The sequence below is a fragment of the Microchirus variegatus genome (genome assembly GCF_963457635.1).
Source record: "Microchirus variegatus genome assembly, chromosome: 14".
Lineage (NCBI taxonomy): Eukaryota > Metazoa > Chordata > Actinopteri > Pleuronectiformes > Soleidae > Microchirus > Microchirus variegatus.
Window position 1 is genome coordinate 22,276,109 of NC_139815.1, and position 13,573 is coordinate 22,289,681.

General features: G+C 42.7%; 1 protein-coding gene across 1 annotated transcript; it reads left to right on the forward strand.

Annotated features, from left to right (window-relative positions):
- Positions 1-1,984: 1,984 nt before the first annotated feature.
- bnc1 (basonuclin zinc finger protein 1) lies at positions 1,985-10,951 on the forward strand (the record flags this gene model as incomplete). The annotated part of the gene is made up of 5 exons (XM_083900605.1): positions 1,985-2,170; positions 4,021-4,123; positions 4,861-5,096; positions 7,226-9,309; positions 10,144-10,951. The coding sequence occupies 5 exons, from the start codon at positions 1,985-1,987 to the stop codon at positions 10,949-10,951; spliced, it is 3,417 nt and encodes a 1,138-aa protein (XP_083756731.1).
- Positions 10,952-13,573: the final 2,622 nt, after the last annotated feature.

The following is a 13,573-nucleotide window of genomic DNA, read 5'->3' on the forward strand; positions in this document are numbered from 1 at the left end:
GGGGATTTTTTTTTCTTGTTCTTCTGTTTTTTCTTGCCACACACACACACACAGTAACAAGTAACAACAGCAAACCTGCAGCTGCAAAAAAGCTGAGGTGAGGAACTGCCACAGTGCTGATTATACATATAGTCTTAGTTTGATGTATTAATTAAATCAGTGAATCTTCGGTCACATCTGTCATCTCATCAGCTCCCAGGCTGTGGTTGCTTAATCGCGATGGGTTTGACAGAAATGCAGAATATGTATGTGAACATTCACCTCATTGCAGCAGCAATTAAGTCATTTTTATTTTTTGTGTAGTTTTGCCTTTCAGACACAAAACAAACCGAGTTTCTCACCTTTTTTTTTACCTACTTTGTCATAATTGGATCAATTATTCTATTGATGGTTTTTAAAGCCCTCAGTTATATCTTTCTGAGCTCCTTGCATCATCAACGCCCCAACCAGAGCCTTAAGGTCCTCTGACCAGGATCCTAAAACCAGACTTAAGTCTAGAGATGATGAAGCCCCAGACTCCCAGAAGCTAGAGACTTTTAAATCCTCCCTTAAAACCCACTTCTTCTTTCTGCTGTTTCATGAATGAGCACATGCAAATTTTATACTCTATTGTTTTTAACTGATGACTGTAATTGTATTGTTTTTATTCTCATCTATTTAAATTTGTATGCAACCTGTGCCCCCTTCTGTGCAGCACCTTGGTCGACCGCTGTCACTCTAAGGTGCAAATGTATATATGTATAATACAATTATTTGCTTTCCATCTTTTGCATGAACAACCGCCGACTTTTATCATTTATCATAATTTTCACCACGTAACACGTCCGACCAAATAAATGCTAATCAGAGGGCGCGTCGACGCGGGCAGAGTCGATTTGCGTCAAACAGCGTTAAACTGTGCATGACCGAAATAAAGAATGCAACGTTGCATTATAGCGTTATAGTGCCCAGCCGCATCATTTTGTGCAATTAGACTTCTTGTCATTGATTTAACTGATGTGTGCAAACAGCCGCATGAGAGAGAGAGAGAGAGAGAGAGAGAGAGACGTAGTGCTGGCCTTCGCCGCCATATCTCTTCTTCTCATTTCCAAACTGAAATGGCGTGTATGTACATGTATTTGAAACACAGTGTATGTCTATATGAGGTAAAAAATAAAATAAAAACATATATGACATAATGTCATTTAACTTCATGCAATGTAAAATCCTATATGACATAACTATGTATGCACTGTAAAAAAAAAAAACATGCAGTATATTAACAGATTTTTCTATATACCCATACAAATGTATTAATCCTTTAACACCTAAGAATGCAGAATGTCCACCTGGACTTTTTTTATTTACGATAAAAGGGTCAGAAAATGTCCTGTGAGTGCTTTTTCCCATTTCCCCCCCACAATAACTGTCAGTTGTTTACAATTTACTGCCATTTACTGTCAAAATACTGTATTAACAGTTTAAGATGAAGAAAAACAAAACGTTTCAATAAAAAAAAAAACACTATAGTGTTTTTTTGCATGTTAAATTTGAAATTTGAACAGTATAACATATTTAAAGTAACATGTGTTTGAGTCAGGCCAAAAACTATGACAACTACAGGTGTTTTTCCAACTCTCTCATCTCTGGTGGCAAAGACGCCGATTTGCTGTATTTTCTGTCAGCAGCGCGCGTGAAATTACCGTAATAACCACACGTTGCCTTTGACGTGCAACTTTTCAGCTTTTCAATTTCAATTTATCTGATAGCAGAAACCGTTGCGCCATTTCAGTAATGCAAACGTGTCACCTGCAATAACGCTCTGTGTTAATTATTTCCACATAGGCGACATTCTCAGTATAGGGGTTTCACTTTATTACATTTCTGTGCAGATTCTCCTTCTATGAAACCCCTGATTAAGACAAATAAATCAGGTTTAGACTATATATTGGAATGTGCCACAGGTTGGTGAGTGCGTACAGGGAGGTGCATGGATCCATAGTGGATGAGTCAAATTGGGTTGGCAGTCAAATGTTGTTTCTTGGTGTTCTGTGATGACGAGATTATACCTCGCAACAGTCCCAAGGAGGCCGAGCTGGCCGGGCCGGACGCAGAGCCCAACAGGGAGGGCGATAGAGCGAGACAGCAAAGGACTGAAGGCCAGCGCTATGGCACAGTGATTCAAGGCCAGGTAGCTGCCACCACCTTCATCTTCGGTCAGTTTATCCATCCTAACGATGAGAGGTTATTGTAAGGTGGAAGTAATGCGATGCCAGATCTCAAGGACAAGCTCAGCCTCAAGCGCAGAACCAAGTGAATGACTAAATGAGGAGGAGGAGGCCCCCCTACCCTTCCACCCACCCACACTTTTTCTCCTTCTCCGCCTATGGAGGGAGAGAGAGGGAGAGGGAGCTCCAGCGAGGAGCTACGCATGCCGCTCATGTATACTAAAACCCCACTGATCATGCATTATAGATGCAGAGGGAGAGAGGTGCCGTAGCACAACCACTCCAAGGTTTTCAGCATGTAGCACTAACAACACTGGCTTTGATCATAAATCTGATGATGCTTTTCCCCTTGGTTCCTGGTGTGTGAATGATTTTTTTTTTTTTGTCCATAAGCAGATGAAGAAGGGAAGCGGGGTCAGTTTCAGTGTATGAGTGCTGTGGAGTCAGTGCCAAGTCAGCAGCTATACCCACAAAAACAGACTTATTACTCCGGTTGGCTACTCACTTCAAGTCTTCCGACAGTCTGTCCACTGCACTTTCCTGCCTGTTCGTCCTGAAAAGAAAAAAAAGACCATTAGCCAGTACTCTGACCTGTGTGTGTGTGTGTGTGTGTGTGTGTGTGTGTGTGTGTGTGTGTGTGTGTGAGAGAGAGAGTGGACCTGCCCTGTACACACACACACACACACACACACACACACACACAGGTAAACAGGGCAATGGGAGATACACAGAGGAAAAACGTCCAATGTTCTCTTTCTCCTTCTATTTTTCTTTCTTTTCTGTGAACTTGACAGTCATACATTTTTCATGTGTAATATAAGAAGAGCTACAAACACACACAACACAAACACACACACTCAAATACACCTTGACAGCACAAGGATGATATTCACTTTCTTATATATATATATACATATATATATATGTATATATATATATGTATATATATATATATATATATATATATATATATATATATATATATATATATATATATATACACACATATATATACACATATATATATATATATGTGTATATATATATATATATATATATATATATATATATATATATATACACACATATATATATATATATATACACTATCACATGTTGCGCTCATGTTACACAGCTGTATATGCATTTTCTTCCGTAATATCATATAAATATATAAACCATGTGAATGGAACAATCACCCTCTTCATGCAGACGTTTCATCATCTTCATTGTTTCAATCGAGCCACTGACCAACTACCGTAATCACAGATAAAGTAGCACGATCATACAGTAGCACGATGATACAGTGTGGTATAAATCGGGCTGAATAGTCAGACTGGATAGTTTTCCTGGATGTTTTTTTTTCTATGAAATGTGATGAGATATTAAATCGTTGTATTTATCTACAGCCTCGGGGTGCAAAATGTCTGAACCACTCACAGGTCCTTCGTGAAAAAGTTCACTTTTTACAACTGTGACTTGGGGTGTTTGCACAAAAAAGTGACCATAATTTAAACGTGTTGTCATAAGCAGCAGTTGGCCAGCACTTAATGTGCACAACACACTTTATTCCATCTCTGTTAGCCAACATTCACTTCAGTTAGTTTGTTTTGATGGACACTTGTCGTGACAATGAAGGCTGCGAGTGGCTACAACAGTCTGTCAAAAATAATAAGAAATTAAAGACACGGCCAATTGTTGGACTTTTGTTTCCGAAAACGCAGTGGGAATTTAAAGTGAGCACTGAGTGTTGCATTTATTCTGTAAAATGGGAATTAATTTTCCACTTCCATTTTTTTTTTTTTTCCAACAGGCTATCTGCTGCACTCTGGTGAACTGTAACTGTGACAGCTTCAAGCCTGGGAAGCTCAAGAGACGCCAGTGTGAAAACTGCAAGCATGGATGGGTCGCACACGGTAAGATTTGGTTTTTTAAAGTTTGAGAGTTCTGCCTGAAACGCTCATACAGTAGAGCCGAGTGGAGTTCTGCTCGTGCTCAACTCCAGCTTCGTGTGTTGAAGAGCATTTTTGAAGTCGAGATGGAAAACGGTCATCCGTAATCTCTTGTCCTGATACAAGTCAACGTGAATGTATCAGGACATGTCTCAGTCAACACTAGAACATATCTGGTATTATAAAATATCTGGTGTAATATATCTGTATTCCACCTGCAAATTGGTTGTTTTCTGAGCGAGGGCGACCACAGCTCGGGCAGTGTTGACACTTGACCTCTCACTTTGATAACTGTCGTGTTTTGCTAGAATGAGCCACTTATATGACACAAGAGCTGACCCTCTTTCATCCCATGACTATTCTCAAATTAGACTATAACCAATGTACTCACCATAATATTTATAATATACATTTTGACACTCAAAATTTGCATTGTATAAAAGTAACAACTCCTTAAACTTTTCGGTTAGATGCAACCATCATGTGGTGCCTCATCTCTTTTGCAAAACATAAAAAAACATGTCATCCTGGCTGTCACTGCACTCTACATGGAGCACTAATGGAGCGTAATAACTGAAGGAGTAATTACTCAGTGTTGTCATAGCATTCTATTTTTTTCCTATATCGCATCCTCTCTTCGGGGACTGTATAGTTTCACGTTGTCTAATCCAGTCCATTTTGTGTGTGTGTGTACATTCTAGCCCTGAGTAAGCTCAAGGTGCACCACATGTACCAGAGCAGCCAGGTGGAGATCGTGCACTCCAACGTGGTGTTTGACATCTGCAGCCTGATGCTGTACGGCACCCAAGCCATCCCCATACGCCTCAAGATCCTCCTGGACCGTCTCTTCTCTGTCCTCAAGCAGGAGGAGGTCATCCAGATCCTCAACGCCCTCGACTGGACCCTGCAGGACTACATACGAGGATATGTGCTCCAGGTGAGGAGCACTTTTATACTTGTATGCTGCAGTTATTTTCCAGGCCAACAACCATTGGGCCATTGGGCTTAAACAGAGACCAAAGTCGAGCAACTTTTACCGTAGCTGCAAATGCTGAGAATCTAGAACAACTTTGGACAAAGACCTGGACGGCTGTTTTCTCTCCACTCTGTTAAATTAGGCTTACAAAGTACTCCAGCATGGTTGTATGAGGTGTGTTCTCTGTAGATACCGGCACCAAAAACTTGATAACATGGCTGTCTGTGGGGACACAATAAAAAAGATTCACCTAATAAAAATCTAACCTTGCTTAAGTCACAAATATCTTAGAATACAATAACTTCACCACTGTATTTTGCCAATTGGACATTTTGACTTTTATCAGACATTTGTGTGGTTTTGTAATCCACTTACCTCCCACACCAGAAGTCCATCAGAAAATCATCAGGTTTATTGGCGATCCACTCGCTCAGTAAATTTATACAGGTTATTTTGTGACTTTCAAGTTTTAAAATGCTGATTTGTGTTCACCTTAGTGGCCCAATTTTAGAAGATGAGGCAGCAGTAAAGCAATAGCTTCCATGTTCCCATAAGAGATTAAAGTCCATGGATTTTGGTCTGAGAAAGTGATCAGTTTAACAACTTTAGTCTAACGGTGAGACACTGCGGAGAATATTTTTCTTACGATATCCTTAACAATCCTAGATTTTACTAGGTGAGCCTTTTGTTAAGTGGCTAAAATCTGTTTTCCTTGTGTCCCCGCTGACAGCCATGTTTTCACTGAGAGCGATCACGCCCGTCTCCTGCTGGCTCACAGTGCGGGGGGTCAGTAGGGGGCAATTACAGATCAGTCAGAGGTGACTGTGTATCAGCATCTCATATAGCCACACTTCAGATGACCTGAACTATCACCTATTACACACATCGTTCTTATCAGTCTTCTTATCTGAATCTTGTAAACAAAGCTTCCCACAATTCCAAAGTATTCGTTTATCTATTAAAACAATACCACGATAGTGTTTTAGTTTTGTTTCTCTCAAGTTGGAAAATCCAGTCTAGAGGCCGACATGGGAAAATAAAACACAGAGTATCAGTGAGCAAGAGTCAGCAACAGAGGGAATTTCTGAGGAAGGTGAGGGAGACGCAGTCAGATGAAGATTCAGGAAGTACTGAAGAGTGTGGGGAGCTGAGGCGCCGGTGCCATGGACTCTCTGGCATAGCAATGCTTGTTGCCGTGGTGAAACCATCTTGAGGTGGTCTTCAAACTACTCTGGGTACATTTGTAAACATTATGTCTTTTGCCCCAGATTTCATCTCAAACCCGAGCCAAGCCAGCCGCGGCACAGGCTGCAGGCACTATGTCAGCGTGAGCTCTCACTTCGATTTGTTCATCATCAAGTATTCAAGTCGGACTACGTTTAATTCATGTTAGCTCAACTAATGGCAAACGTAGAGTCGGAATCCTCGACAGGCGCCCAACGAATGCTCTGTGATGAAATATTAATCACGGTTATGGCACGAAGCCGCTGCTCACTTTCAAAGACATCTGAACTCACATGTGATTGCTGCTGGTTTAAGGGGGAGAGGACCCGCCTGATCAATGTGCAGCGCCTTCTGATCACCCCTCCCTCCCTTATGTGTGACTAAATGTGTGTGGTATGTCCATGCACATATTTATTTTTGCATGCTTTTTCGGGAGTGTGTGTATGAGTGCGTCTTCTCACAAAGGTGTGTGTGTGCGTTTGTGTTCTCTTTCTGCTTCCATTGATACAAAATGGGTAAACCCACTTGATTTAAATGAAGAGAAATGACCTGCGAGATGAAACGCCAAGTGTCTGTGTAATGAGGCTTCTCAGGGTTCTGCACTGCCTCCTCATATTAACACTCCATCTGATTCCTTTATTTAGCTGCTTTGCCAGTCTGTGTTATGGGGTGTGTCATCTAACCTACACTCTGAATATGTATGAGAAACCCAGCAGACACTTATAATGCTAATGATGAAATTGCTCTCTCGTCTTTCTTCTTTTCCCCCCCCCTTTCGCTCTCCTTCTCAATCATCTTCATACCCTTGCCCTCCTCCTCTTTCCTACACCATATCGCTGTTTCCTTTCATCCTGCCCTGTCTGTAGGATGTAGCGGGGAAGGTGTTGGACCGGTGGGCCATCATGACGTTTGAGGAGGAGATAGCCACGCTACAGCAGTTTCTTCGTTTTGGTGAGACCAAGTCCATCGTAGAGCTGATGGCTCTGCAGGACAAGGAGGGACAGGCAGTGTTGGTCCCCAGCACCCGCACCAACTCAGATATCCGCACTTTCATTGAGCGCAACACGCCGCGCACCGTTGCCAACCTCTCTACATCCAAAGCCGACAAGTTAAGTGGCAACAGCATGCACCACTTTGAGAACTTTATCAACAGCATGGCCTTTATGCTGCCATTTCAGCTGCTAGGCTCTGTCCCGGCACCATTTCTGGGCTCACCAACGGGAACACTGCAGCAGCAGCAGCAGCAGCAGCACCACCAGCAGCACCAACAGCAGTGCTGTGGGTCAGTGGAGCAGCAAAGTCAAAGGCGAGATGAGCACGAGCAGGATGGTCTGAGGAGGGACAGCCCCCTCTCTCTTTCAAGACCACCAGAGAGCAGCCTGCTATGTTCCAGCTCTGTCTCCTTCACTGCTGATTTAGACAGGTGTGAAGACAAGCCCATGGACAGCCTCTCCATAACCACAAAGATCGAGGCAGAGGACTTCTCCACGAGTGACAACTGCTCCGATGGACCCTCCACACCATGTACGCCCTCCATGAGTTCTGACGTAACACAGATGTCACCTGACGGCAAACTTCGCTCCTTTGACAGGAACGGGAGTAGTAGTGGAGGGATCTCAGGTGGAAGTGCTGGAAGCTCTCTGAAGAAGGGTCGTGTATATTGCAACGCCTGCGAGAAGACATTCTACGACAAAGGCACACTGAAAATCCACTACAACGCAGTGCACCTGAAGATCAAGCACAAGTGTACAATCGACGGCTGCAACATGGTGTTCAGCTCGCTCCGCAGTCGCAATCGCCACAGTGCCAACCCTAACCCACGGCTACACATGCCCATGAACCGCAACAACAGGGACAAAGACCTGCGGGGAAGCATATCTGGTGATGAAAACTCTGAAGGAGAAAAGAGGGAGTATGGCACCCCAATTCCTGTGTGTTCTTCAGAAAGCCATAAATCCAGCTACATGGTGAGCCACATCGACGCTGGTTCTAAACTCCACAGCAGCTCATTCCCCAGTATGGGCCAGAGTGGCATCCTCTTTCCCAACTTGAAAACAGTACAGCCAGTCCTGCCTTTCTACCGCAGCCTCGTAACTCCAGCAGAGCTTGCCAACACGCCAGGAACACTACCCTCTCTTCCTCTGTTGTCCTCCTCTGTGCCAGTCAAACCTGTCTCTGCCCCTGAACACTGCATGACAGACCCAATACCAAAGAAGAAGTCACGGAAGTCGAGCATGCCCATTAAGATAGAGAAGGAGGAAGTGGAAAGAATTGAGCAGATAGACAAGGGCAGCAGCTCTGAGGACGATGCTCCTTTACAGGGCAGGGACCAGGATGAGTGTGACAGTAGACGAGCAGAAAGGCGCATGTATACCAGACCAGACGGGGAGGAGAAGGAGATGATGGGGGCTTACAATGGCAAAGAGAGGGAGCAGGACAGCCCCAAGCATCTGTTCGACCAAACCATGGATAGAGACATGATAGAGAGGAACGGCAAAGATGATGGACCAAGGCAAAATGAAACCGAGGTAATCACTCGTTCACCGTCCCCCTTTGAAAACAGACTGGTGGAGAACCACTGTGACAATAGTTTGCTCTATCAGGAACCTAATGGCAATGAAGAAAGAGAAGACAGGGAACATGCAAACTCGCTACACGCCATGGACAAATGGGATGAGGGAGGCCCCAGGCTGACTAACGGAGCCAGTCTGCAGCTGTTAGACCGTGACAAAGAGGGATCTGATGGATTTGTCAACGACTACGGCGACTCAGGGTTGTCCCACCTCGAACCCAATGCTGACCTGCCACACCACTGTGAAATCTGCAGTAAGACCTTTAAAGACCCCTACAGCGTCAAGATGCACTACCAAAATGTCCACCTGAAGGAGATGCACATGTGCACAGTGGACGGCTGCAACGCTGCCTTCCCCTCCCGCAGGAGCCGAGACAGGTGAGACGCAGACACGGCTTCTTCCTCTTTTTCCAGTGAAGGTTTCACAAACACTGACTGATGCACTGTAAACCATTTCACAGTTTCTGAAAAGAGATTGTTGCGAGTTCTATCTAAACCAGTTTAGCCTCAGACCACTTCTCAGCTTTCAGTCATGAAACATGTGAATGTGCTGGCAGTTGAGGAGGAATTGAAATCAGCTTATCTAGTTTGGTTAGCATGGAAACAGAAGACTCTTGGTTCTTTAAGCTTGACAGATTTAGTGGCACAAGACTGATGCAAATTGTACCCATATCCTTAAAGGACTGTGCAGATGTCTTCAATGCAAGCAAAAAATGTATAACGATTCCATGCACAGACAAAACGGACAAGTCAGAACAAAAGTATGAGCACAAACACAGCATGTGTGAGTGGATTTGACACATCTGGCTTCTAAAATGTACAGTACATAATGTAAATCAACTTATCTCGGGAGAACAGCACTCGGCTTTTTTTAATGACCTTTGAAGATATGGCCCATCATGGAGATGTTGGCAATTCACAGGGAAGTTCAGAGAGAGAGAAAGTGGGTCCTCCTATTGGATGCTCTGTTACAACCAGTCTGCATACAAGACTCTTTGGTGGGAAGATTAGTGCTGCAGCAGATTCTGCCTACACTGCAACAAAACCTAAAAAAAAAAGTCATCCAGATTCAAAGTTTAAGTGTCTTTACATTTGTTGAGGTTGTCTTTAAAATGAATCAGCTGTATTGTTCTCTTGCTTCAGTCCTTAAGTGTGGAATGGTCCAACTATAAATAGATTTTTAAGCGCATACTGTATGTTCTTGTTTTGCAGACACAGCGCAAATGTGAACCTGCACCACAAGCTACTGACCAAAGAATCATTCAGCCCCGCCAGCACACTCTACTTACCCTCATCCCACTGTAGAGACAGAGACTCTGTTGGTCTGGACTACAGCCAGGACCAGCGTGATAGAGACCTGTCCCATCGCGACCAAACCAGCCACACCTCCGTCATCTTCCGAGGACACAACCGCATGGGTCTGGTCTTCCCCATGAGCAAAATGTCTGCTGCAATGGACAATGCATTGTCCTTGGGGGAGGCAGAGGGATTAGGGGGAGGAGCAGGAGTAGGTGGTGGAGGTGGGGAGGACGGTGCAGTCCTGGACCTGAGCACCTCCTCCTCTGCACCACCTCGTGGCAACGGCAGTGCACGATCTTCCTGGGACTCAGACGGAGCGGGCAGCGAGGAAGGCGAAGGTGCCGAAGAGGGAGAGGAGGTGCTTCCCATGGAGGACAGCGATGAAAGCTGCGACGGGATCGGTATGGGACGATCGGGGGGCGAAGAGTTACCCCTTGGGGGTGAGAGGACCCTTGGCAGTGTTGTGGGAGGACAAGTCGGGGTTCAGGGAGGTGGGGGTGGATCTCCGATAACCTGCCACATCTGCCAAAAGGTCTACAGCAACAAAGGCACATTCAGAGCCCATTACAAGACTGTGCATCTACGACTGCTTCACAAGTGTAAAGTCCCAGGCTGTGATACTTCATTTTCCTCTGTGAGAAGCAGAAACCGGCACAGCCAGAACCCCAACCTCCACAGGAACCTTGCAGTTAGTTCAGGTGCCACAATGGACCAGGAGTAGGGGGTTTGAGATGACGGCAACGTGACTTAGTTTCTTTGTTCAATTTGTCTTATTGTTGTTGTTGTTGTTGTTGTCGTTTTCTTTTTGGGCTCAGAAAAAAGGGCTCATTAATTAGCACTTTTTAAAGTCCATACTCGTCTGTTGTGATGTTTTGTGAAAACAAGAGAGAAAATAGAGAAAGTACAATCAGGATTTCATTCACAGCAAAGTGCAGTCTTCTTTCAGAACAATCAGCTTTTCCACCAAAACAACAATTGATTAAGAACTACATGCATCTGTGTGTGTTTACATATGTTATCACCATGCTGTATAAAGAAGAACTGAAAGATACATTTACTTTCAGTGTACTGTAGTACTGATTCCTCTGTGTTGTTTTTGCCTTACAGCCCAGTTTAGTCCCTTAAAAAAAACACATTTTACTGTGCCGTCTAAGTGAGCGTTGAGTCATGAAACTGTATCATGAGAGTGGTTTCCCTCTGGTGTGTTTTCATTGTCAGATTGTCCACATTGTCCCTGTGAAGCTGTGCGTTATGCATAGACCAAACACAGTTGTGAAGTGAACTTCTGCACCGGACGTTTCTTTTAACTGGACAATGGTCTCTGTTAAAAAAAAAGCTTAGATTGTGTTGTGAACTTGACCAATAAGTTGTTGTATGGTGTTGATCTGAACCTGTCTTTCCTGTTCTGTTTGTTGCGTACTGCTAATGTTATGAACCAAAGATTTTTTCCAGACTACAGGTGTGTATAGAACCCCCCCCTTCATATTGTGTCAGGGGGGGTATGCAGTATTAAAAGGGCCCAGTCTCCTCTCATTGACTTTTTGTGATCAACAGCAGTATTCATGGGCTCTGTTGTAAAAAAAAAAAAAAATAGAGAATAAACTCCACACAAAACAAACAAACAAACAACTGACTGATCAGGGTGAGAGAAAGGTTGAGGAAATGGAGACTTCTGGTGTTGTGGTAAAGAAGATTTGCTTGTGGGACCAGACTTGATTAAGGCATTGCTCTTGTATTGTCTTTGTGGTTTTCTTACAGTTTCCTGACTGACTGGACAAACAGCAGGAGTTCATGCTGTTTACTGAGACAAAAGCATGTGAATAAGTCAGACACTGAGAAAAAAATAAAATAAAAATAACGAGAGGATGGGGGAAAAAAAAATGCAATTTTTGATAATGGCCTCACATGGGATCACACCCTAAAAAGAAATGGTGAACATAATGTTTATTAACCTGTATATTCTGTGAATAGAGTAATTTGTTATTTGAAAGAAACCAAAAATATACTGTATAAAATAGGTAAAGTTCACCATTGATATTATATGTATTTCCTTTTTGTTTTGTTTTAAAAAAATGAATTAAATTGAAAAAGAACATTGTGTTGTACATGTATGATTATTTCACTATGGTTTACTGTTCCATTTTTGCTCTGTATTTTGCATCATTTCTGTTTTCATTCTGTATTTAAGTGCAGTGAGCCAGAATCTAGACCCAGTTTGTTCATCGTTTGGCTTCGTTTGTTTATTTTTTAAAGAAAAACTGGGCAAAAAAGCATCACATACTGACAGGTGTTCATGTTTCCTTTGATTTAATGTTACAATATTCATTCCAGTTAAATAAAAAGCCATATGTTTGCAAGTCTTATTCTATTGTGTGCCCTTTTATAAAGAACACTGTGTATCACACAGCACTTGAGCCACTGTTATCAGTTTTTGAGTCCACGCCGTTTCATATACAAACTCCGCCCCTAGTGTTTAATCTAGGGCACGTGTCAAACTCAAGGCCCGGGGACCAGATGTGGCACGCCACATCATTTTATGTGGCCCACAAGTGATTAATTGGTCTTAAAAATCAGTGTTAAACTAGGTCTATGCTGCTTTAAGGCGTGTGTTGACCATAAACTACATTTCCCACAATACATGGCGATTGCGTTATCCCGCCACTAGATCGCAGTGTCATTGTATATGCATTATGTGACGAGTGAAATTGAATAAGTAATAAATACAGAAAGTTATTTAGCAATATGTTATGGAGTAGTTACCTTTATTTGGCATTATATTTGGTTACATTTAGTTACATTTATTCTGTATGACAGTTACATCTGGCCCTTTGAGGGTAACCATTATGCTGATGTGGCCCTCAGTGAAAATGAATTTGACACCCCTGATCTAGGGTAATGCGTTTCTTTAGAAAAGAAGCGAAAAGAGATGCATTTTGTCTTAAAATTGATCTATAGTTTATTCAGAGTAGTTGTTAAAGAATAATAGTTTATGTGGATCATATAAATATACATTTGACTAAATGAAAATAAATTAATATGTATGAGTCTAATAATAATGTTCTCTGCAGTTATTTAATTTTGATTTTCGTTCTAAAAAGTTAAATTATTTTAGATCTCAGTGTTAAAATGACATACAATTCTATAAAATTTGATCCAACGACATAAAGCCTCTTAGGGAAGTCGTTTTTATGCAAACTTTCTAAGATAAGATAACATAATCCCTGAAATGGGCAAATGTGCAGTGTTACAGCTGCCAACAATCAGGGTAGAAAAGTAGAAACAAGGCAAGGGGATAAAGAAACAGAGACAAATGAAACGACAACAGCTTCCAGGCATGTCCTGG